The sequence below is a fragment of the Vombatus ursinus genome, unplaced genomic scaffold, assembly GCF_900497805.2.
Source record: "Vombatus ursinus unplaced genomic scaffold, bare-nosed wombat genome assembly UNPS02014781.1, whole genome shotgun sequence".
Taxonomy (NCBI): Eukaryota; Metazoa; Chordata; class Mammalia; order Diprotodontia; family Vombatidae; genus Vombatus; species Vombatus ursinus.
The window spans coordinates 10,478,340-10,504,941 of record NW_020954559.1 but is presented as its reverse complement, the minus strand read 5'-3'; the positions used below and the strand labels follow the sequence as shown (position 1 = coordinate 10,504,941).

The 26,602-nt window shown below is 37.5% G+C and overlaps 1 protein-coding gene across 2 annotated transcripts in view; it reads left to right on the top strand.

Moving 5' to 3' along the window:
• LOC114046272 (probable cysteine--tRNA ligase, mitochondrial) overlaps nucleotides 1-26,105 on the top strand; it is a 61,258-nt gene extending 35,153 nt beyond the window's left edge. For both annotated transcript variants that reach the window (XM_027866560.1, XM_027866561.1), the window contains 6 exons: nucleotides 907-973; nucleotides 12,306-12,444; nucleotides 14,433-14,556; nucleotides 18,142-18,240; nucleotides 24,993-25,244; nucleotides 25,909-26,105. In XM_027866560.1, the coding sequence (XP_027722361.1) occupies nucleotides 907-973; nucleotides 12,306-12,444; nucleotides 14,433-14,556; nucleotides 18,142-18,240; nucleotides 24,993-25,244; nucleotides 25,909-25,977 (750 nt within the window). In that variant the 3' untranslated portion in view covers nucleotides 25,978-26,105. The remainder of the gene's footprint in view (nucleotides 1-906; nucleotides 974-12,305; nucleotides 12,445-14,432; nucleotides 14,557-18,141; nucleotides 18,241-24,992; nucleotides 25,245-25,908) is intronic.
• Nucleotides 26,106-26,602: the final 497 nt, after the last annotated feature.

Genomic DNA, 26,602 nt, shown 5'->3' with positions numbered 1-26,602 from the left:
GGCCTTCTCCAGTGTTCATATTGGTCCTTACAATTGCTAAGGGGTTGGCTTTATTTTAGTGTTCTTTTCATCCCCGTTATTGTAGTCATTATGCGTCTTGTTCTCTTGATTCTAGTTCTTTAACTCCATATCACTTCCTCTAAGTCTTTGCAGATGTGAGCTAAATTCCTTGTTTTTTCTGACATGTTAATGCTCTGTCACATTTATCCACCACAATTTGTCAGCCATTCTCCTATCAATGGGTACCCACTTTGTTTCCAGGTTTTTAGCTGCAACAGTTTTGTGTTTAATATTTGAGCCCTTTTTTGTTCTTTGACCATGTTTGAAGTGTGTATTCCGTAGTGGGAGCTATGAGTTAGAGGGTTTAAATTAATAATTTAGTATATCTTTTTATATAATTACAAATATTTTTTCCATATCAATTCATAATTCCACCAACAGTGTTATTAGTGTGTTGATAAAAGGAGGAATAATTGATCAGAAAAGGTTTTTATGATGCTTAGAATTTGGGCAGGAACATCTCCACAAAGATTTTGTAATATGAGTTAACATACATTTGTAATAATAACAAGAATAATAATAACTCACAGTTATATACTGACTTAAGGTTTACAGAGTACTTTGTATATGAATTTCATTTGGTTCTCACAACAACTCTGTGAGGTAAGTGCTATTATCATATTTTATATTACATTTTAGAGATGACGATGTTGAATCTTAGAGAGTTTAAGTGACTTTTGCCCAGGGTGATACAGTAATAAGTATGTTTAAGGTAGAATTCAAACCCAGATCTTAACTCCCAATTCCAGTGCTCTATCTATTATGCCACACAATCTCTGAGTTAATATAAAAATTACTTTTAGAATAAAATTATAATAAATGTATTTCATTTAAAAATTTTTTTAGGACTTTCTAAAGAAGTTTTCTCCAGATGTTTTCCGGATGTTCTGCATGCTTAGCAATTACAGGTCCGGTAAGAAAACCATTTATCCTCAGTATTTCATTTTCTATCCTATTTTCTTTTAGAATTTCATTTTTAAATTATATCAACTACCTTTAGCTCAGATTTCAGAATGCAAAATAAATTGTTATATGAGACCCAGGGGTCAGGGCAGGCAAGAGTATACCTGACTGGGGGAATCAGGGACGACTTCATGAAGGAGATGACTGATGGCTTTAAAGAATGGGCAAGAATTCAACAGGAGAAGGCAGAGAAGGACCATATTCTAGGCGTAGAGTATAAAGGCTTGAAGATAAGAAAGCACAGCAATACTTCTGTGAGAGTCAGCTGGTTTAAACAGACATACACATGGTGGGCAGAAGAAAAGCTATGAATGCATTTTCAAATGGTGCAACATAGATGTGGGATGCTGGACAGTTTAATAGACTAGCTGTCATGAAATAATGATGTGGGGGGAGGAGAGCTTTTTTTTTTTAAGCATAGATGAGATGTAGCCTTTGAATTGGAGGTATTGCTTTGAATGAATAATGACTGTAGCCTCTATATTTCAAAATGTAGACCTTATATTGAACAGATATATAAATGCTCGCCGAAGTATCTGCTGCTTATGCAGAACTTACTCCTCCTAGACCCTCATAAGAATAACATTTTTGGCTACGTACTGTCAACTGTTTTATTTTCCCTACTCCAGGTTTTATGTGTGTGTGTATACACTTACATGTGTATGTATAATAATGTGTTTCTATGTGTGTGTATGTATGTATACACACATCCCCACATACCATATATGTGGTTGTGGTATGAAAGAACAGAGACTCACAGATTGGTTTAACTTACCAGAGGAAAAACCATTGTTAAAAATGAAGACAGGAGTCCCACTCAGTTACTTGGTTTGTATTTTTGTGAGAGTTTTCCCTAGGTATCTATGTAGAAGATAGATAGATATAGATAAAGATATAGTTAGATATCTATCTATAATACAGACATGTGTTCCATTTTAAATCCATGAGAAAAAAAAGAGAAAACTAAACTTTGTATTTATTTGGCAGTTAGGGTGGTTTTCAGTTTGTCCATTGTGATTATCAAAGTAAGTAAAGGTATGTTAATATTTTGAGAGAAATTATAGTTAGAAGTTGCTCTAAATTGAATAAACAAGTTAAAATATAGAAATGTATGCACTTGAAGGTCTTTTGCCAATAAAAGCAGTGTTTAGGGAAGGTGCATGTTGAGGTAGAGGTTGAACAGTCTAGCTGCTGAAGTCCCAAATGTTTATTAAAATCGACAGTTTTAAAGTTTAAGCATTATGCTAAAGAAAATTGAAACAGTTGACATAGGTAATGATTCTTTGTGCCCAACCCTTCTTATGAAAGAGATTCTATTGCTCAGAACTTTTGCCTTTTACCTCCTGTCAAATCTCAGACTCCTTAAGAGAAGGAAGCAGCTTGCCTAAATGAACAAATTACATCTTAGTGAAGAAAGAAATGGTTTTTCACCCTACATAAAATTGGAGATGAGAATATATGTCCCTTGACAGAACTTATAGTCTGGTTCATGCTGGTGGTATTACTATTAGATGTCAGAGCAGATGGAGTGCATCCTATATTGTTTTAAAAAAAAGAAAAAAAGAACGAATGAAGTCTCCCAGCCTGAGAGCTCTCTCACTTTTAAAGGATGAGAGAAGGGAGGTAGTGGAGAAAGATTATTTGGTTAATCTGTGTCACTGTGTAACTCTTTTGTGAGCTTTGTTGTGTAAGCAATTTGATTTTTAAAAAAAAAGCTTTTTGACTGACAGCAGTTTCAGAAATTGTAATTATTTGTGGAACTTCAGAATTTTATTTTATTTACTAGCGAGAAATTTCTAGTTGCTCTGAACTGCTGCTAAATGACATATGAAAACAATGAGTAGAATCTCATGGATACAAGTCTATTGCTTTCTGTAAAGTAGAGGGAACTCTGAATGTAATACCACAAAAGAAAAGAATGATGACCGCAGGGGACTTTTGCGTAGATCTCTGCTATACTAATTAGTCTGTGTGTCACAGACCTGTCAGTTTAAAACAGTGTAAAAATGTTCACCATTATTAACAACATTATTGTTTGTGACTTCACATGTATTAACTTCCTCAGGGATAGAATGATTAGTGGATAGAGCAAAAAAGTCAGGAGAAAGGCCTTACAATTCCAGTCTACCATGGTTTTGCTCAGTACGTAGAGCAAGCTACTCTGGGTCTTTGGCTTCAGTTTCCTGATTTCTAAAAATAAGTTTTTGTGGAAGTTGTTTCTTTACTTAGAAGCAGGGCATTGATCAGTCTTCTAGTCCTTCGTACTTAGAGGGGCTAAAATAGTAATAGAAAGTAAATATATATGAGGTGCTCTCAGTAGCTTTAGAGACAATTTCTGTTATTAGGAGGCTTTTCCATCTTACATGCACATTTTAAATCTTAGAAATGAATAAATCCAAGAAGCTACTGAACATTATAGTAATAATGCCTTTATTTCAGTCCAGATCAGAGAAGTCTAGCTGTCAGATTTTCTCCTCCACAACTAATTCCAAGGTCAGTAGCAGCTTTCAACCTGACTTCCATTGGTTTTTAGGGTTCTGTGGTACGGAGGACAAAGAAAGATAGTAGTACTGAAGCTAGTGTGTTTAAAAAAACTAAAGCCTGTTTCACCCACCTCTAGTAAGAATTTGTGCTGTTAGCTGTCACTTAGTAGTTTTGCATTTTCAAAGTTAGCCCTATGGAGACTGAACGTTTCTTCCTAATTGTTGTGACAGTCAGTAGGGTAGTTACTACCACATGAATGGCTTTGGCAGCCAACTGCACAGGCTTTTCATAGGCACAGATTATCAAGCACATGATCTAGCCCAATTGAGCTTTTGTAAAAACAAAAACACAACCTTTTATTAAAGTAAAATCAGAAACATTAATTTCTAGAAAACTTAGAAATAATCTAGGTCTATTCCCTAATTTCACAAATGAGGAAACACAGGCCCAGGGAAATTAAGTGATTGGTCCAAATCACACACAGCTAGGATGAGGATCCAGATCTCATGACTCCTACCTAGTACAGTTTCCCTTCTTGATCACCTTAATATCCATCACAGGGTTTGTCTGCACTCCTGCCTACCTGTTTTGCCTCATTTGTCTTGCCCTTTCTTTTCTCCCCCAACCTCCCAACTAACAGAAAAGTAGAAGAAAGAACATGGAGTCATATACTTCATTTTCACATTCCACATTTCCCTGTAACTGTCTTTGATCAACCAGAAAGAGGTTACTCTAGCTTCTATGGCACTCCTCTTCCCTTTCCTTTGAGAAATGTTCCATGTTAGTTTTACAGCCTCACTGTTACTGATGTGAGCTGTCCCCTTCTTTTTTTTTTTTTGTTTTGTTTTGGTTTTTTTTGGGTGTGGCAGTGGGTGTTAAGTGACTTGCCCAAGGTCACACAGCTAGTACAAGTCAAGTGTTTGGTCTGAGGCCAGATTTGAACTCAGCTCCTCCTGACTTCAGGGCTGGTGCTCTATCCACTGCATCACCTAGCTGCCCCGAGCTGTCCCCGTCTTAGGGGGACCAAACTTTTGTTGTCTCAGAACATTTAAAAATTCAATTGAGAAAAAATAGCATCTCCACTTTAAAACAATGTTAAAGAAGTTTTCTCTGTGGATCTTGTCTGCTCCTTGGGAAGGGAATGAGGAAGAGCAGCAATTTATTCTTATAGTTGGCACATCAGAATCCTTAATGAATATTAGATCAGGCCTTATACTTACACATATCATAGATTGATAAGAGTCCTGCAAGGTCGTGTTACGTATTCAGTTTTCCTTAGGTTATAGGGAAATGCTTTTTAAGCCCAGTTTAGGATCCAGTAGTGGGAGTGATAGCTGGACTCTAGTGGCAGGATCAGTGCACCCCCAGACAATTCCTTTCGGGATAGAAAGCTTTGTAATGATCCTCCTAGTCTTTTATTAATTTTTTCTTCTTGGTCATCCAAAAGTTAGCTTTAATAAAGCACTAGTTGAAAATGAGAAAAGTGAGGAAAACTAGTGTAGGAAAGGATAATGTTAAGAAGAGACCTCTGTAACAAAGGAGCCCTTTGATGTGACGGTCTACAGCTAAGATATTTTAGGACACAGACATTTCAGGCTTTAAAAAGCTTTTAAAATAAGCCTTGCAAATAAGCACCCACACTGCCCTGCTTGATCAAATACCCTACTGCCTTGTCCATCAAACATATGTGCATAACACAACAGATGATCACTTTGCAGGATTTATCTAGTCTAATTTATTTGCCTTCATGAGGAGTTTTTTATAAAGCTTAGAGAAAAAATGGAGGATTTTGGGGGGGGAGTTTTTTTGGTAATTCAAGTAAAGAAGTCAAGTAGAAAATTCATTTTAATAGTAACCTGCATAGAAGAAAAAACTTAAAACTTAGTGTTTCCCCTTCAAATAACTTGTTTGGGCATACATGAAGTTGAACATATGGAGAACTTCAAGCCACAGCTTACTGTCTTGTGTTAGTTTCTCGTGCTCTTTTTCTCCCAGTGGCTGAGTATAATGATTGACTGGGCTATTCATAACAACCTCATTGGCACTCTGATGCCCATTTCAGCAATGAATTAATGGAGTAGTTCATAAAAAATTTCCCCCATTCTTCTCAGAGTTTACACTTCAGCAAAATTTGTCTTTGGCTTCCAGCCTGGCTGAAGTGACAGAGTATCCAGATTATCTCCCAGAACCTGCCCAGGTATATGCTATTGGTCACCAGAGATCCAAGCAGTAGAAAGTAGATAGATCAATGCCCAATATGACAACTCAATAAAACAATTCAGAAACATATTTCCAACTGGTATTGGAGCAGTAGTTTCATCCTATATATAGAAAGGGCTGAAGAATATTAATATAAAAGTCTCCTAATCACAGTGATTTCAGCGTAGCTTCTGAAGACTGAATTTCCAACTTTGCAACAAAGATAAACTAGATCTTGGGATATACCTTCTGTTTGAGTTTCATTGCAAACTTCAGGAGCCTTCAGATGGACACTACTGTCATTCAAAGTATGCATGACTTAGAACATATTTAGAAATCCATTTGAAATATATACCCTGTGATCACCCTTCATGATCATAGTTCAATTCAACAAATATCTATTAAGTATTTATTATGGGTGAGGCACTTAGCTAAATGTTAAAGGATACAAAAATGAAGTAGTCCCTGCCCATAAGAAGCTTATATTCTACAGTGTTTTATGTAGAATATGTAGAATAGCGTTCTATAGCATTCAGATAAATTTTGAAAAAAATTTCATATTTCTTAAAAGGTTGAAAGTGAAAACGATAGAGGAAGTTTTTCCCTCCATAGAGACTGCTTTACTCCACAGTCAGCAGGTGAAGTTACCTTAGTCTATTTTTTCTTTTTCTGTAAAATACTATTGGATGAATGCATGATCATTACTTTCTGAATCCATACAAAATTATCTATGTATATTTACAAATGTTTCTTTCTGTATTCAGATAGAGCTTTGGAAATCCAGTGGGTAGCTCTTTAGTTTTTTTTTTCCCTGTTGATGACAGTTCACCTAGATTCTACCATCCAATAAATTTGTCTGATTCAATTTCCTGTAAGTTGTTTGGAATGTATTATTAACCTAATACACAGCAAATGTGGTTAGTTTTTAACCCTTATGTAGGAAGGCTTAAGGCCTAATATGAAGCACCCATGGGTGGTACCACGCCAGGCAATAAGGGAAGGATGCAACCAGCGAGGCTGCCAGACATGTGCCAACTTGTTCACCCTCTTTCCTGCCTTCCTTTCTTCCTTGAAGACAAGGAGCCTAGGACTGGACTGGGTTGGAGGTGGGACCAAGATTGAGATTGGTGATGGAGAGGAGAATTGTAGAACGACTAACTGCAAGAGATCAGATCTAAGCTTTTCATCTTACGGAAGAAGCCTGTAAAGGGGAAGTGAGTTGGCCAAAACAGGAGGAGGAAAGAGGAGGGTGGTTGGTTATGCTCTCAGAGAGAGGCTATCCCTTGGACTTGGCACACCCAGTTTCACCAGCTGTCCATCAGTCCTCCTAGTCATTGTAATAGAAGGGCTGTCCTCCACCCTAGGCAGCCATTTTAGCAAGTGCCTGGCATGTAGTAGCTGCTTAATAAATGTTTGATTGGTTGATTTGTACAGAGGAAGCTTGTAACTCAGGAATGTTTGATTTCCCGGCTCTGATGTAGCAGATAGGGATATGACAGTGATTATCTAGAGCACATCCTGCTGTTAAGGCATGGAACATAGAACCATCCAGAGAAGGATAGGAAGAGGTAATAAGTCTGGAGCAGAGATAGTTGGCTACCTCTGCAGCAGAGCTTATACATCTTAAAGAGACCCAAATACTCAGGGATTTTTTGTTTGTTTGTTTTCTGGACTACCATGTTTATTTGCTGTGTTCTTTTAAGGTTTCTATACCTTACAGGGTATAGGTTAATTGAACCCTTAAACTTGGTATTTTCTTTAAATTGAGGTTTGATTTCTACTGAGACTGTCCATGGTCTTAAAAGCCGAAGTAGATGTTTCTCCAAAGGCTCATTGAGCATCTCTTCTTTTTTCATTTCCCTCCAGTATAAATTCCAACATTAGCTAGATTTTGTTTGTAGCTTATCTTTTGCTCCCTACCTTTTAGAGTCTCCCAAACTTCTATTTTGATGAAGTCTAATCAAGTTTTTCCTCCTGGGTTTTTTTGGTTTGTTTGTTTTTGTTTGTTTTTGTGTTTTGTTTTTTTTTTTAACTGTAATATAGCAATAACAGCAATAGCAGACTAATTTTTTGCCTCCTGATTAGGAGTTACTCTTATTTACCTAGAAGAACAAAGAGATATTAAAAAAGAAATTCTTTTATAGCAAGAATAAAGTACACAAGAAGTTGAAGCCTTGGCAGTAAGTTATTTCAAAGACAGTGTAACTATGTAAAAGACTGCAAGTGAGGAAAGCTACAGCCTTAGTTTTTTGTTTTCATAGGCAGTCAAGGTCAAGTGACTTGCCCAGGGTTACACAGCTAATAAGTGTCTGAAGCCGGACTTGAACTCAGGTCCTCCTAACTTTAGGACTGGTGCTCAATCCATTGTACCACCTAGCCGCCCCTAGCCTTAGTTTGGAAACAGTGCCTGGATATTTCCTAGGAGGCAGCAGTTGTGGAGGCAGTACACGCACTGACACTAGCAGTAATGGCAGCAATGGTACTCTCTGGGTACCATCAGGCACAGCCTGCCTTTCTAGGCCTGTTGCAGAAGCTGGTTGTCAAGAGCAATGTGAATATCCCTTATCCTAGCCACTTGTGGCCTGACCACTTGGGGCTGGTTCTTTCTATATTTTGGTAAAGAAGCATTTGAAGATTATCAGGCATGGACAGGGCATGGAGATGCTGGCGAGTATCTAATGAGAGAAGCTGGCTAATCTAGGAGGGAAGCTTGGAAGGTTTTATCCACTTCTTCTGTAGGAAGGACCTCTGAGGTCAGGTGAGGAATGTGCTAGTGGTTAGGGCTGTGACCTGGAGTGGCTTTCCAGCCCTCTGGACTGCCTTGTAAGAGGCCCTAGTTCCAGACCCTTAGGCGAGTGATGTGTTTTTGGAAGTGTGGGAGCTGTCAGCTTAAAAGGGACCAGGGGACCAAGAAGCATGGCCAGTTCTGAGAGTGAGCATGGAGAAAAGTGAGTGACTAGAGTAGGAGCCCTTGGAATTGTGGAAAAGACACTGCCCCAAGTGTGGCTACTCCTGGAAGGACAGACATTCCCTGGCTACTCAAATAAGTCTGCACCATATTTTTTTAAATTTTCAGTGAACAAGTATGTATTTTTCTCACCTCACCTACATCCTTTTGGAAAAAAAGAACAGAACTCCTGTAAGAAATACACATTTTCAAACAAAAAAAATCCTCACATTTGGCTATGTAAAAATGTATGTTTTATTCTGCATTACCTCTCTGTCAGGAGGGACATTATTGGTCTTATGAAGTTATGGTTAGTCTTTTCATTGATCAGAGTTCTTAAGTCTTTCAAAGTTATTTGTCTTTATAGTGTTGTTGTTATTGTATTAATTGTTCTGATTATCCTAATCACTTCACCTTGCATCAGTTCAAACATATCTGCAGGTATCTGAAAGCATCCCATTTCATCATTTCTTATGGTGGAATGATGTTCCATTACATATCATAACTTGTTCAACTGTTCCTTAATTGATGAGGGTTCTTACTTTATCACTGTAAAAATAAATTAAAAAAAATAGTTTTGTACATTTGGGTCTTCTTTTTTTGATGTCTTCGGAGTATAGGCCTAATAATGGTATCATTAGGGCAAAGCATATTTTGGAGACATAGGTCTAATTTACTTTTTTGTTTTGTTTTTTGTTTTATGTTCTAGGCAGTGGGGTTAAGTGACTTGCCCAGGATCACACAGCTAGTAAGTGTTAGGTCTCTGAGGCCAGATTTGAACTCAGGTCCTCCTGAGTCCAGGGCCGGTGCTCTATCCACTTCGCCACCTAGCTGCCCTTCTAATTTACTTTCCAGAAGGGTTAAACCAAGTCACAGCTTTGCCAGTATTAATATCTCTTTTCCTACAACCCTTCCAAATTTTGTCATTTGCCCTTTTTTTGTCAGTATTGTCAATGTCTGAGGGATGTGAGGTGGTACCTGTTGTTATTAGTGACTTAGAGCATTTTTTCATATGGCTATTGATAGCTTGGGTTTCTTCCTTTGAAAACTGCCTGTTTATATCTTTTGATCATTTGTCAACTGGGGAATAGGTCTTATTCTCATAAATTTAATCAGTTCTTATATATCTTGGAAATAAGACCTTTATCAGAGAAAATTCTGCTAAGATTTTTTTTTTCTCAGCTGCTTCCCTTCTGCTCTTAGCTGCATTTGCACTGGATGCTTTTAAGTTTCTTCTTACCTTTCTGATAGATACTCAGGTGATGTTTGTGTTTCTCACTAATAAAGAGTTGGAAAGAAGTATTCTGGGGAAGGTTTTTTAAAAGTTTATAAATGAATTTATCAAAGCATGTGTCAGATTCTGTCCAAGTTTGATAGAAACTTGTTTCTTGAAATGTTATGTTTGAATAAGGGTTTTAAATGTTCATTGCTCAGGTTTGTTTATACCTTCCCTAGAATTGGAGATTTGGGGGATGGGAGACTAATGTTGATGACCCATTTCCCTTTTTTCTGTTTAAATCTCTTTCTGGTTCAGAAAACCAATTGAAATTAAACTGTTTTCTGCAACTATTTTGAACATTCCAGATTCAGCATTGTGGAGATTTGAGTTTTTAAAGCCACGGATAGTCGGATAGTCGCTTTTCCCTTTGTTTAGAGCTTTTTCTTTTAAGGGGATTAGGATGAATAGAGAATAATCCATTCTCTCCTCTGGATATTTCTTGCAAGTTCTTAATCACTGAGCCAAATGACTTTTCTAAGTCTTTGATGCCCTCTCACAAACTATCCAGAGTTAAGCTTTCATTCTGGAGCCTTATGTCCAATTTCTAATGTAACTGATAATTTAGTTTCTGAGTTTAGTTTCTCCAGCTTTTTTTCCTTTTTTAAGTTTTTTGTTTTTTGTTTTTTTGTTTTTGCCTCTGGTGAGTGAGAAGGAAAGAAACAAGCATTTGTTGAGTATCTACTATGTGGTAGGCACTGTGCTAAACATTTTTCAAATATCTTCTTTGATCCTCACAACAGCTCTGCAAGGTAGGTACTATTATTATCCCCATTTTACAGATGAAGTAACTGAGGCAAAAGAGGTTAATGACTTGTCCAGAGTCATACAGATAGTTTATATCTGAGGCCAGATTTGAGCTCAGGTCATCTTGACTCTAGGTCCAGTTCTATCTGCTTAGAGGCACCACCAAGCTGCTCTAAGACTCTCTAGATTTTCGACTGAAGATTTGCTTAAATATAAAGGAAGGTGGCGACAGTGTCTGTGTAGTACTCTAAAAAATTTGGAAAGTAAATTAATAAAAAGACCACGAGTGACCTTGCCAGCCTTATCTTTCTTATTTAGAAATTTTTAACTTCCAAATTTAATAAACGCTAAAAAGGGGAGTATTTCCATATGTAAATTAGACTATAAAAAGAGGACTGTATATGAAGCCCTGGATCTCTATTCCATGCAGTTTGTTATTATTTTAAAGTGTAGAATAAAATCTACACATTATTTTTAAAGTTTTTTTTTTTCCTTTTTAATGAAGAGCATAAAAGTTTTAATGCATGGCAGCCTTATCCTGAAGTTGTGTGGCTGGGCCTTAGTATAGGAGAGATCAAGTGCTTTCCCTTCCTTATCCCTCTAATGTATTCTCTGCTGCTCTTTTATCTGGACACCCCTCCAAGGATTGAGGGGGTAAGATTTAGGAAAAGGGAGAAGGGGATGAACACTTGCTAGAGCAATTGTGAAAGGGATTTTTGTTGAATTGCAGGTCAGATTAGATGAGTTGGGATTCCCCTCCACCTCTGTTGTTGCTATTGTGATTCATTATATGTAATCTCTGCCACTATCAGGTCTTCATTTCTGATGTTAAGGTGAAATTTTGTTACCCAGGTAGTTAAATTTTGCTTTTGTAAGAATTTTCTCAAGCCTAGTTTTTTGTTCACTATACTATTAAATGTTGTGTTTGGATTAAAGATTTGACTATACTTCCCCTTCTTCTTTAACATCCTTAAAGGATCTGCTGTATGATACAGTCATTGACCATATTTCTCTAGACTTTTCCATTCTTTCATGAAGGTGAACTCTTTTAAACTCTCTTATGCATAGTCATTTCTTGTTCCTGTTTGTCAGTGGAGAGATGGTTGGTTGACCTGCTGAACTAAATGGTCTTTCTGCAGGTTCTCCTTTGGACAGTGATTTGTAATTGTTTATCAGGTCACCTCATAATTAGGGCCATGTACACCCACTAATACTTTTGGAGAACCACGAATACCTATGAATAATCTGTTCTTCTGCTTAATTTCTAAAGGATTTTAATGTATTAGGGCTGACAACAGGGTACAGTGGTCTCTTGGGAAAATACCAGTAGGAAACCTTGCTGTGTTTAAATATATGTGCTTGATACTGATTATAAACAGAACAGTGTATAAGACAGATGTCACCCCAGTTTTGCAGGTGATGAAGCTTCTCAGAGAAGTTAAATAGACTTGTCCAAGGCCACACAACCAGTAGGGGGCTGAGCCAGGAATCAGATCTAATCCTTCTGACTCCTACTCCATTGACTTTCTTCCACATGATGCTTCCCCTGAATGAATTTTACGTATTTTCTATATTCATTTTGTGATGTGTTAGCTTTTACAACCTTAATGGAAATCTCTGCTTTCTTAGCAATAGACTATAGTGATGACAACATGCATGAAGCCAAACACCACCTCATTGGAATAGCTTCTTTCATTGATGATGCCAATGCATATATGAAAGGACAGCTGGTGTGTGATCCCATCAGAGAGGACCTACTCTGGGAAAGGTAAGATATGCATCTTAATGTTTCATTTGAGGATCCAAAAAAGGCAAATGACCCTCTGTATTTTTCTCTCCTAGACTTGAAGAGGTTTGTGAATTCAAGAAAGGAAGAGAACAGTGAGGATCCAAAAAGATCTTAATAGGGTAGACTATTAGGCTAAATATTACAAAGTTAGGCTAAATACTATAAAGCCTGGGTTCCTAAAATCAATTGCATGGTTAAGGATAGAAGAGTTCATGTGAAAGTGATCTTGGTAATTTAGTGCTTTTCAAGTTGAGTAGTGTAACATGGAAGCCAAAAAAACTAATACAGTCTTAGGCTGTGTTAATTGGAGAGTATTTAAAACTATAGGGAGAAGCAATAAAAGGAAATGATAGTCATGCTGTATTCTGCATTGCTCAGATTGTCTATTTGAGGATATTGGGGATTATGTTTTTGGAATAATTCTGACAAATTTGAGCACAACCTTGAGGAATGAAAAGACTGGATTGTACCATCAGAGGATTGGTTGAAAGCCACAGAGGTACTTAGCCTAGAGAAGAGTAGAACTGGTGGAGGAGACATGATATCTATAATAATAATCATGATAGTGACAATAATAGCTAGTACTTATATAGCACTGGAACGTTTGCAAAGTGTTTTACATGTGTTATTTCATTTGATCTTCACAACAATCCTGAGAGTAAGTTGGGGGGAAGGAAAGGGAAAGGAGTAAGCAATTATATAGTTCTGGTTATGTGCCAGGCACTGTGCTAAGTGTTAAGGTCATTGAGCAAAGACTATCTGACTTTTTGTCATTGTTATATAAAGGTTTCATTGTGGATATCTGCAGTCACTTTTGTCTCTTGAGATTCTAACAGTTGTGAGATTTTGTGTGGTTAAGTCACTTGTTTTAGTTATACAACTAGCTAGTAGTAGAGTTAGGTTACACCAAGTTTCCTAATTCTTACTCCAGTGCTTTTTCTACTACGCCAACATGAAATGTATTTTTTGATTTCTGTCCAAAGCAATTTTAGGTTTTGAGATTTGGGGTAGTAAGCACAATAATTTTTCCTGTGAATTCAAGATTCTCTTCTCTTTTGATTTTGTATATCTTAGGATAAATTTATGAAGTAAGGTATGATTATACCATTATTCTGATTAATTAGTTTTTAATAATTGCTAATGATTCATAGTTGTTAAATTGTTAAATTCATAATTGTTAAAAAAAAACACACTTAGGAAGATGCTTATGTGCTTACAGTGGGTTTAATAGACAAGGTCCTTGCCTTTTAAAAGTTTACCATTTGTAACAGTTTGATCTTTTTCAATTGGTCTTCAGCAGTTCTCTTGCTGGTAGACAGAGAAATGCAAATAACCCCTTGGGATCAGAAGATCAGGTTTTGGACCCATGTTCCTCTGCCACTTAAATGCTTTGTGATTTGAGACAAGTCACTTTTCCAAGCCTTAGTATCCTCATCTGTCATAGCTGTTGCCCAAGCCTGTTTTCCAGCTCTTAACAGTTTTGGAGATATTTGAGGCATAGATAAAATATGATACAATCACTACCCCTGAGCTTATATTTTACTAAAGGTGGGGGACAATATGACACAAACACAGAAAAAAGCAAAATAGGGCAAAAGAAAGATCATACAAGGTACTTTTAGGAAAATCTAAAGAGTGGGGAGATCTAAATCATATGTTTTCATGGGCCTCAAGTGGGAAGGGAAAGATTAGAGACTCCAGCGAGCTACAGGGATGGTAAAGAGGGTTAAAGGCTGCTAATCATGGGTAGTGGAGCCAGAAAAATCCCAAATCACTACTATAATGTTCTACTAGGGAAAGAACATTTTTAAGAGTAGCATGAGCTCCTTGATTGTATAAATTACATGCTTTCTCTTTGATTAAGGAAATGATTGTTGTTTTTTGTTAATAAAAGTTTCCTATTTGGGGTAGATGACAAATCTACTTTGATGCCTTCTTGTCTTTCCTAATACTTTTTCTCCTTAAAGACTAACTAGCACCAAAATAGCGATCAAGGCTGCATTTGCAGATGACTTTGACACCCACAGGGCTGTTGATGCAATTATGGACCTCATTCAACATGGCAACAGACAGCTTAAGGCTGTTACTAAGGTAACCCATTAGGATATAGCATTCAGAAAATGGCAGCTGTCCACAGTACTGTTGCTTAATACAGACAGATTATGTTGTTATTTTTATAAAGAATGATGAGAAGGGAATCCTGCTAACTTTATTGGAGAGACCTGTATTTTAATAACTGACAACTCAAGAACATGGGCCTAGTAGCTCTTTCGTATTTCAGTGTTTGGGGAAGTCTGTTTCTTCCTTTGCCTTACTGTGATGCAATAGGTGAGAATTATGAAGAAGTCAGTGTGCCCCAGATTTTTAATACTTGGTGAAAACCCTGTTAATTTAGCAAAACTTAATTTTGAACTTAACATTATGGATGATTTCTAAATTTAGGATGGGAAAAATAAAACCACTGTAGAAGTAGATCAGCATAATGAAAAGAATACTGGATCCTTGTCAGGAACTTTGGTTCCCCTCTTGACTCTTTTTGGGGGGGGGTCAATGGGAATGGGGGCTACAGAGTTGAAGACTAGATCTCCCTATTTTGTCCAGTCTGGTAATGAAGTGACCACTCACAGGCTTGATTCCCAGTACCGATCAGCACAGAAGCTTTAACCTGCTCCATTTTTCCAACTGGTCCAATTCACCCCTCCTTAGGCAGTCTAATAATTCACCATATTGGTGCCAGACTTAGTGTGGACAGTCACTCTTTTTAGCTGTACTGCAGCTCAGAACTCTTGAGTTCAAGCTAGTCCATCAGCCTCAGCCTTCCTAGCAGCACACTTGGGTACTCTTGACTCTTAAAGTAACACGGTTTATGACTTCAGGCAAGTTATTTAACCTGTGAGTCTCAGTGCCATCGTCTGTGAAATGAGGGGCTTGGGCTAGGTGGTCTCTCAGGTCTCTTTCAGGTTCAAAATTCTGTGATTCTTTGAGATTAACAACACTTTTAAGAATATTTTCTCAAGGATAAGACTTTTCATATGTGTACAGGGAACTTTTAAAATATGGTTAATTTTACATAGAGAGATTTGGTCAGGTATCTGTGAATAGAGAATGCATTTATTAGAAGGAATTTCTACCTTTTACCTTCTACCTAATTTCTACCTGATGTTATTCTAATTAATTAATTCAGCAACCAAAAAGGAAATTTATAGTTAGATTTGCTTCCAACATGAGAATATTTTAAATATTAAATAAAAAAATTGTAAGCCAACTTTTACTCAGAGAAGTCAATGCAGTATGGGAAAACAAAAATGTATTAGGTGACACTCACAAAGACTTGGTATTGTTGCATGTGTAGGCTGCAACATAGTGAGATTGAGATCTTTTTGTGTGGAAAAGAAAGTTGTTTGCATAGTTCCACAGTTTCCTCCTCACCCTGCTTTGCCACCTTAACCTCACTCTTCCTTCATGGGCTTAAGGAGTGCAAACTTCTCCCATTTTACTTTATATCGTCTCTATCTCATTTTCCTTCCCTTCCTATGTCTTCTAACTTAGATTGGAATCTCTTCTCAGAGGACTGTAAACTAAAGGTACTGGTTTTTTTCTTTACCTGATGAATTAAAAGTAACTTGTCCCTTGTGAGTACTTAGACCCTAGGCCTACAACTTAACTTTTCGGAACTGAAATGGAGACTAAAAGCCAGCCTTACCTGCACTCCCCTCTGCCTCACTCCAAAGTCTGGAAATCACTCCATCACATGGCATATATATATATTTTCTCTACCTACTTTTTGATACCTTACTTGGATTCCAAACTGAGAGATAAAAAGGGCAAGTGAAAAGTTTGAACATATAAGTGAATATTAAGTTACATGGATTCTAGTCAAGTCAAGCTTGACAGGTAAGGTGTGTTCTATAGTTGTACTGCCGTGGTACTATTCATATTATTCATCTTAGTTATTTTTGCCTTCCTTTCTGTTTTATGGCAGATTCTAAGGCATTAGAGTCAAATCGGCCCCTCAGAGGTGGTTGGTTGTCAGACCTCTTCTAGAAGTTCTTTGAGCTCAAATATTTTAGCCCACTTGTTTCAGGTTTCTCATTTGTCAAAGATTGGAGTTTTCCAGTCATGGCCAGTCTCAGTACTGGGGAAGGAAATAGGGGTGGGGAGGAGAAAATAAGCATTTACTGAGTGGCTACCATGTGCCAGACACTGTGCTAAAAGCTTTGCAAATGTCTCATTTGAGCCTCACAACAATCCTGTTGGGTAGGTACTATTATTATGCCCATTTTGCAATTCAGGAAACTGAGGCAAACAGAGGTTAAGTGACTTGCCCCAGAGTCACATAGCTAGTAGGTTTCTAAGGCCAGATTGAACTCTGGTCTTCCTGAGTCCAGACCCAGTGCTTTATCCACTGTTCCACCTACCTGCCCAATTCTTTGGAAGCCAAGTAGAAAAAAAGTATCCTAGATCAGAATACAACAGACTTATTATCAAAGTACAGTTCTATCTTTGGACATATCACAACAGTCACCTTCTCTTCTTTTTTTCCCTCTCCTTGGGGGCGGTAAAGGTCAAGTGAAATAATTAAAGATTTATTTCCCAAATACAGTGCCAAGAGTGAATATAGATCAGGAGCTAATTCGCAAAACTGCAAATAAACAAGTTTAGTGTAACCATGATGAACACAGGAAAATTGGAGTTTGGTGTTATTTTTGCTCTCAGACAGCTTTACAAAGGAGTACAGGATCTCCACTAATATGTGCTTCTTTTTAACCAGTCTAGTGAAGCCCATTGGCAGAATCTGCATGATATCTATTAAAAACATTTGTGTCACTCTGCTGTTAGATCATGTAAAACCCTGTCCACACTCTGTATTTGCTTATAGACTTAACCACTAGAAGTATAACAAGCCTATAGGAATGTGGCTACCTGCAAAGCTGGGTCATTTCTCAACCTTTTTATTGAATGGATTTTTAAAAACTTACCTTAGATTTGCTCTGTGTCAGGAATTTAGTCCCCTAGAACATTCTATATTAAAATTTAGTCCCATAGACTGAAGTTCCACAAGGTTGTTGATGAGGACAAAATGAAAGAAAGGAGTGTGAAAAACTTCGGAGGCACATTGGTCTAGGAGGGAAAGTGCTAACCTAGGATTCAGAAGACTGACAGACCTGGGTTTGAATCTTCACCCCTGCCCCTCACTAGCTGCGAGGCCTTGAGCCAGGCACTTCTCTGAGCCTAAGTTGCCACATAAGTTAAAATATTAACTGCCTGCTTGCCTCATTAGGGACAGTGCAAGAATCAAATGAAATAGTTTATGTAAAAGCATAGAGTAAATGAGTTGGGGTTTGGAGTTGTGTTTTCATTAAACTCCCACTGAGAAAACCTCTCTGAATCCAGATCAACAATTACTTGGCAACTTTATCTTAAAAAGTTGCCTGGTAGCCCAGGGTTGCACAGCAATATAAGTCATATAAATTTTCCCAACTCAGGCAAGCTTTCTACCCATTATTCTTAGCTGCCAGTAAAGGAGTGGTTGTTTTTAAATCATGAAGTGCGGGGAGGGTTTTCAGTTTTTCAGCCTTCCTGGAGTGTGTTTACATTTAGACATAGAGCCAAAAATTTCTCTTTTCACACTGAGATAAAGACTGAGTTATAAACATAATTTGTAATTTTTAACAGGAAGCTAACTGTCCTAGAAGTCCTGCTGTATATGGTGCTATAGTTTCCTATATTGAAAGCTTTTTGGACACAGTTGGAATTTCTCTTTCAAGTAGACAGGTAAGTCATACTCTCCAAAAATCTTAACCATAACAATATTCGGTATCTCCCAGTCCAATAATCTGTCTTCTTACTAAATATTTCTCATGTGACAAAAATGTGTTCCTGAGTCAGCAAGAGAAAAGCAGTAGTTTGAAATGTGGTAACTGCCTCTTGCCCACTGAGAGAAGTAAATCTATGCAGTGGGCAGGAAAAAAGCTAGTAAGAACTGAGGCAGGGGGGATGAAAGAGTGGGGAGCGCGGAGAGAGAGCAGGATAGTGTATTACAGAACAGAAATAGATTGAAAGCTAACTGTTGATATGCCAGGAAGCTGAAGGAGGGCTGAGGGATAAAGAGGGAAGAAATAAGCATTTATTAAGTACCTACTATGTGTCAGGCACTATGCTAAACACTTCACTGATACTGTCTCACTTGATATAACAGGTCTGGGAGGTATGTGCTATTATGAACCCTACTTTACATTTGAGGAAATTGAGGCAGACAGAGGTTAAGTGACTTGCCACGGTCATATAGCTAGTAAATCTGAGACCAGATTTGAACTCCATTCAAATGAACTGTACCATCTAGCTGCCTCTTACAAATATATCAAGAACCAAAGGAGAGATATGAGAAGGCACCTTCCCCCTCCTTTCTCCTTTCTGTCCTTTTTCCTTCTGTAGCTCTCCTCTTCCCTTTAGCCTCCCCCTACTCCTTGCAGAGGTGCATGAGTGTGGAACATTGCATAGAATATCAGATTTTTATTTGTTGTGTTGACTGATTGTACCAGTTTTCCTCCCTCTTTTATAAAAACAAAAGAGATTCTCTGTTACAAAGTATAGATCTCTGGGAGGGAGAAGGATGAGGGGAAATGTAGTTGATGTTAGAACAAAAGATATCAGTAAAAATCTGATTTTTTTTAAAAAGTGTATAAAAAGGATGAGTTAGGAAGAAGAAAAACAGTAATAAATGAATTAGATTAAAAATGAATCTTCAGCATTAATGACCATTTCAAGAACTACTATCCACATTCTTGTGTTTGTGTTTCTTCTTCGTCTTGAGGCATACGACCTGAATATTTCTCTCATCTTGAATTCTCTAGTCTCTAGTCTCATTTGCCTATCACTTGGACCATCACAGCCATGAAAGCTTTTGAAGTGCATTCTTTTTACAAACACACAGAGAAACCAGACTCAGAGGTCTAGAGCAGTAGTGAACCTGACCAGTGAAGTCCATTATTTAGCAGTGTTATTTGGAACTGCTCAGAGGCTTATGTGCAAAGATGAGTTTTCTATCCTCAGAACATTTTAAACATTTTTTTATCATAATTTTTCCCCCAATTGCATGTAAAAACAATTTTTAACATTTGTTTTTTAAAATTGTGAGTTCCAAATTCTCTTCCTCCCCTCTCTTCTTCCTGAGATGGTAGGAAATTCAATATAAGTTATACAAGTGCAATTATGCAAAACATTTCCATATTAGTCGTTTTTGAAAGAAAAAACAGACCAAAAAGAAGTATGCTTTGATCTGCATTCAGACTCCGTCAGTTCTTTCTCTGAAGGTGGATAGCATTTTTCATTATAAGTCCTTTGGAATTATCTTGGATTATTGTATTGCTGAGAATAGCTGTCATTCACAGATGATTATCACAAAATATTGTTATTATTGTGGACTGCATTCTCCTGGCTCTGTGCATTTCAGTTTGCATCAGTTTATGTAAGTCTTTTCAGGTATTTCTGAGAGCATCCTGCTAGTCATTTCTCAGAGCACATAAATATTTTTGTACAAATAGGTCCTTTTCCCTTTTTTAAAAAATCTCTTTGTCATACAAACCTATTCCTGGGTCAAAGGGTACTGCAGAACATTTTGATGTCCAAGTTGCCCTTGAATATCAAAGCTTTAGTGAAGAAAGTTTCCCTGTCTCTTGCCTGTACCAAATTCATTTTGGGCAAGCTGAAGTCCTGCCAGGTATACTCCTTGTGACTAGATTTGTGGATCCAGTTCCATTGGTAAGGACCTCAAAATAAAGTTCAGGGGCTTGTATTTATTTCTGTACTGTAATGGCTAATGGAAACACTAGGTTTACAGGTGGAATATAATTTAAAAGTGATTACTTTTTTTTGCCCATTTTTGCTAGTAATTGATTCTTCATTGTAATCCAAGCTCCTTTGCCTTCCAGAATATCATATTCCAAGCCTGCAATCCTTTATGTAGAAGCTGCTAAATTCTGTGTAATCTTGACTGTGACTCCTCAGTATTTGAGTTGTTTCTTTCTGGTTGCTTGCAGTATTTTCTCCTTGACCTGAGAGTTCTGGAATTTGGCTATAATATTCCTGGGACGTTTCATTTTGGGATCTCTTTCAGCGGGTGATTATTGCATTCTTTCAGTTAGCATTTTACCCTCTGGTTTTAGAATATCAGGGCAGTTTTTCTTGATAATTTTTTTTTTAATCATGGCTTAACAGGTAGTCCAGTAATTCATAAATTGTCTCTCCTGGATCTATTTTCCAGGTCAGTTGTTTTTCCAATGAAGTATTTTATACATTTTCTTTTATTGTTTCATTCATTTAATTCTATGTGATTGATTCTTGATTTCTCAGAGTCATTAGCTTCCATTTGCCCAATTCTAATTTTTTTTTTTTTTTGCTGCAGCAATTGTTTTTAGTTGTGAAGACACAGCATGGCATAGTGCAGAACAATAGCAATCCAAAGACCTCAGTTTCCTGGGTCCATTATTTAGGACCTGTGTGATCTTTATTTTTTTTTATTAATAAATTGATTTATTTTTAGTTTTCAACATTTACTTCCACAAGATTTTGAGTTCCAAATTTTTACCCCATCTTGCCCCTCCCCCCACCCCAAGATGGCATGCATTCTCAATACTCCTTCCCCTAGTCTGCCTTCCCTTCTATCTCTTCCCCCCTTCTCTTTTCCCCTTCTCCTTCTATTTTCCTGAGGGCAGGATAGATTTCTGTACCCCATTTCTTGTATTTCTTATTTCCCAGTTGCATGTGAAAACATTTTTTTTAAACATGTGTTTTTAAAACTTTGGGTTCCAAATTTTCTCCCTCTCCTCCCTCCCCACCCATCCTCATTGAAAAGGCAAGCAACTCAATATAGGTTATACATGTGCAGTTATGCAAAACACTTCCATAGTAGACATGCTGTGAAAAACGAACTCAGTTTCCCTTAATCCTATCCTGCCCCCCCATTTATTCTATTCTTTCTTTTGACCCTGTCCCTCCTCAGAAGTATTTTCTTCTGATTACCCCCTTTCCCAATCTGCCCTCCTCTCTATCATCCCCTTACTCTCTTGTCCCCTTCCCCCCCTATTTTCCTGTAGGGTAAGACAGATTTCCATACCCAATTGAGTGTGTATGTTATTCCCTCCTTAAGTCAAATCCTATGAGAATAAGATTCACTCATTCCCTCTTACCTTCCCCTGTTTCCCCTCCACTGTAAGAACCTTTTCTTTTCTGTTTTTTGTGAGATAATTTACTCTGTTCTTACCTCTCCCTTTCTCCTTCTTCTACTATAATCCTCTCTCAACCCTTATCCAATTCTAATTTTTAAGGAATTATTTTCTTCAGTTTTGTATCTCCTTTTCCATTTGGCCAATTCTACTTTTTAAGGAGCTGTTTTACTTCAGTGAATTTTTGTGCTTCCTTTACTAAGCTGTTGACTCTTTTTTTATAATTCTTTTGCAACTCTCATTTCTTTTCCTAGTTTTTCTCCTACCTCTCTTATTTGATTTTCGAAATCCTTTTTGAGCTCTTCCAGGAGGACTTTTTGGGCTTGAGACCAATTTATATTTCTCTTTGAGGCTTTGTGTGTAGGTGTTTTGACATTGTTGTCCTCTTATGAGCTTGTGTTTTGAACTTCCCTGTGACCATAGTAGCTTTCTATGGTCAAGGCTTTTTTATTTTTTGCTCATTTTCCAATCAATTTCATGACTTTTTAAGTTGAGATCTGCTCAGAACATTTTGATGGTCACAGAGGACACTGCCCCAAATTTCTTGCACTGGAGGCCAGGGATGTGGTCACTATCTTGCTGCTCCAGGATCTCCAGGGCTGGTAGTTTGCCCACTGTGCTGGGATTGCCTGGCCTAATTGTGCCTTTTGCACAGGAGTTTCCTGGGCTGGCAGTTCACCTGTTGCACTGGGACTGGAGGCCTCACTTATGACCTGCTGAGCCAGGACCCTGGGGCCTTGATTGCTGATCTGTGTTGGGGCTAGGGACCTCATGCTGGCTTACCTGGACACTGCCTGCACTGGGCTACACTACCTTTTTACCCAAGTGAGACGACGTTTCTTGAAGTCCTTCTAAGTTATCTTGGGCCGTAAAATTGTGTCACCCTGTCCTTTTGTGAGTTCTGTCACTCCAGAATTTGTTTTGAGGCTTGATTTAAAGTTGTTTAGAGGGAAACTGAGGAGAGCTTACACAGCTTCCTGCCTTTTCTCCACCATCTTGATTCTGCTTCTATTAATGACATTTTTTAAGAACATACCAGAATTTATACTCATTCATTCAACAGAGAAACTAAACACTGACAAAATGTAAAGCTTTATGGCAGGTGTTGTGGGGGATACAGAAATGTTGAAGGAATCATTCCTGTTTTCAGGGAGTGTTTGACTTGTTGAGATAAATTGTCTATGAACTGTGCCATGGGGGGTGTGTGTTTGTGTATGTACCATAACTTGGACACTTTGTTTCTAGTTCATGTTTTATGGCCACTATTTTCTTTTTTTGTCTAACTGCCTTTAAAAGATTAGGAAAGATCCTTGCTGTAAGTGCTCATAAAACATATTTTGAATGAATGAGTGACTTAGAATGCAGAGCATTTTACCAAAAAAGCGTTCCTTTTTTTTCTCCAGAATGAGTCTGTCTTTTACTCTGAATACAAAGAATTGTGGCCCAAGTCTCCTTCAGTCTAGGCAGTTTTTCCAACAACCCTCCACCCTACCCCCAGCTCTTTAAACGCTGGTTATGTTCTACAGATTTTGAAGCCTGAGTTTAAGAGTGTCCAGAAGATCCCTGTTGGTTTTTTTTAGATCAGACGCTTCTCAGGATGAAATCGTGAAAGGACAGGGGCACTACCATGCTGTTTCCTCTCCTTGTCAGAAGCAGCTAATTAACCTTTTCCCCACTCCTCAGGACTGATCTGGCTCTTTTGCTTTTGTCTCTGTAACAAAACGGTTTTCAAATCAAGTTAAAAATAAGGATGATGATAATAGTTTAATATAGTGCTTTAAGCTTTAGCACACATTTCCCTTGTATCAATTATGTGGGGTAGGAAATGCTAGCATTATTCTTCTCATTTTACATATAAGGATATTGGGGCTCAAAAAGATCCAGTGACTTCTGTAACATCATTGGATTACTTGCCTTATATGAGTCTTTAGTTGTATCATGACTACCAAAAATTTAATATAATCTTGGGCTGCATGAGAAGAAAAGTAGTGTCCAGAATGAGCTAGGAGGGGATAGTCCTCCTGTGCTCTGTTAGACTATTCCTGGGGTATTCACGTCTGAATGCCACCCTTTAGGAAGTATGTGGATAGAGTGCTTCCAAAAGAAGATCACCAGGATGGTGTTAGGACTGGACACTGTGTCACGTTAGCATCGAGATGAAAGACCTTGGGGTTATATAGGGTCATGTTGTCGGGCTTTTGAAGAACTGTTTTCTCTTCATCACATTCTTCTATATGCAGCATGTTTGTCATTGCTCACAGCACAGTTAATATTCCGTTACATTCATGTACCACAATTAGGTTTAGCCATTTGCTGATTGATGGACATCTACTTTGTTTCTAATTCTTTGCACTCTAATTATTCCTAGTGGAGAAATATTGAAAGCTTTCTCATCGAGATGGGCATGAAGCAGGATGTCTGCTGTCATGGTTATTATTTGATGTAATATTAGCAATGCTAATCATAGCAATAAAGAAAAAGAAAGTAAAAAAGTGTTCATTGGCCAAAAGGAGGCAAAATTATTTCTGTATTCAGCAATGAATTGTCCCATCTTTTGCCATCTTTGTTAGTTTGATAAGTGAGAAGTGATACCTCAGTGTTGTTTCAAATTTCATTTCTTAGCTTTTTAGTGATTTTCAGGTGGTTACTGACAATTTAAATTTCTTCTTTTGAAAATTCTTTGTTTACAATTTTGACCACTTAATGATTGAGTATTCAGGTCTATATTTGTCAATTCTATTTAGATTTTATCTATCATACTTTTTTGTCAGTTACTTAACACGATTTTTATCACAATTTGTATCCTGGTTTTAGCTTCATCGATTTTTAATTTTTTTTTCTGTTATGGAAATTTTATGTGATTGAGATGGTCTCTTTTGTCTTTTTTTTTCCCCATATCTATGACTGTGAAAACTATAACTTTCAATTTTCACCCTTTGCTCTTCTTGATATATTTATTTTGGTTTCTGGTTTGAGAGTTTCGTTTTGTCGAGCGTGGAATGAGGACAGAGTTTAAGGGGAATTGAAGGCTAGTAGATGCTTCATGGCTGGACAAAACATCTATAAATGACTTTGCTACAGTTTTGTTCTTCTTGCTATCTGAAATACAAATACTCCATAATCAAGCACTTTCTTTATATAAATGTTGCCCAAACCAAAAAAAAAAAATGCTTACTCTAGGACTAGTCATTGCATCAACTTTATTGAACCAAATCAAGAAAATTACTGTTTCTGTGAGCTGTTCATCAGGACCCAGACATAGCTGTATGTGTTTTTTCATAATGGAATTTTGTCTGTGTTTAGTTTATTTCAGAAAATAGGAGCTCAGCTACTCTGCACAGTGTGGTTGATGAGCTAGTGCAGTTTCGTTCCAAAGTCCGTCAGTACTCCCTGGGTGCACCAGAAGGCACAGGGACTGCCCCAGCCGACCTGTCCAAAGAAGCCAAGAAGCTACAGAGAGAGAAAAGGCAACAGTTGCTATTAGAAAGGGAACCTTTGCTCCAAGCTTGCGATAGCCTCCGGCAGAACCTTGCTGCTTATGGAATCAACATTAAGGTTAGTTAAACACTTTATGCTTTCTGTAAACATGCTCCAAAATTTTCTGAAAAAATGCCTGTTTTTTTTAGAGATGTACCAGAAGGTATAGATTTTAAAATACCTTATCTTGAGGTTGGAGGTGTTGCTACCATGGGTGGGAAGTGTTGCTACCATGTGTGTTAAATTCTGTGGATTAGTTGGAGAGAAGAGATTTATAGATTTTGTTTGACAGTTCCTTAAAAGGAGTATTTGAGTGACTGTCTTTAAGTAGCTTACAAACTGCTTTTCTTTAAGGACAAGTCCCTGAGGCTGAAGGGCACCAAAATTCTCACTGGGAAAAATGATAAAGGCTCATGAGGTCCCTCTGGATCTCTTTTTGAATCTTATTCAAAATCTTGCCATTAAGAATGCTTATTTTTTTTCCTTTTGGTCTGTTTCTTCTTTCACAACTGACTAATATGGAAATATGTCTTACATGATCGCATATATATTACCTACATCAAATTGCTTACCATTTTAGGAAGAGGGGAGGGGAAGGAGAAAAATTTGGAATTCAAAATTTTGCACTAATGCTAAAAATTGTCTTTACGTATAATTGAAAAGAAAAATACTGTTTTTTTAAAACGGGTGCTTATATGAAAAAAGGTAGCTGTACGATTTCTTTTAAAATTTTGATTTATAGGATAGGAGCAATATTTCTACGTGGGAACTGCTGGAACCAGGAACAGAGGAGCAAAAAACTGGGAAATGAAATGGATTTAATGAAATGTGTTCTTTCGTGGACATGTGATTCAAGGTTTACTATTGGAAGAGCAAAACTTTATATTAAAGTTTTTCTTTCTGCTGTTAAATCAACATTAAAATTAAATTTTAAACTGGTAGAAGGTGTTTCATTTCTATCAATTATGCTTAAGAGATTTTCACTTTTGTCAGCTGTGTAAATACCATTTATAAATGACTGACTTAGCTTGCATTGTAGATAGAACGTTTTAACGTTTAGTTAAAGAGGAGTTACGAGTAAGCCTGTGATTTTATTGGTAAAGAGAATTCTCAGGTGTGGGAACTTCCTATAACAATGTGGGTCAGTCAACACATTCTCTGTATCTTACCGTCTTTGAGAATTGCTTAAAGGACCCAAGAGGTTTTGTTACTTGCCCAAAGGCACACTGGCAGGACTTGAACCTGAGTCTTCCTAGGCTTGAGGCCAGCTTTCTATCTGCTATGCCACTCCCTCTCAAGTTAATTTAAAAAAAACCATAAAGCAATATTAAACTCAAGCAACTGAAAGCACAAGGATTATAGGACATGAGGATAGACTGAGGGAGGTGGGCCAGTATTTTCACAGTTAGGGAATGGTTTAAGGGTGGTAAAGACAG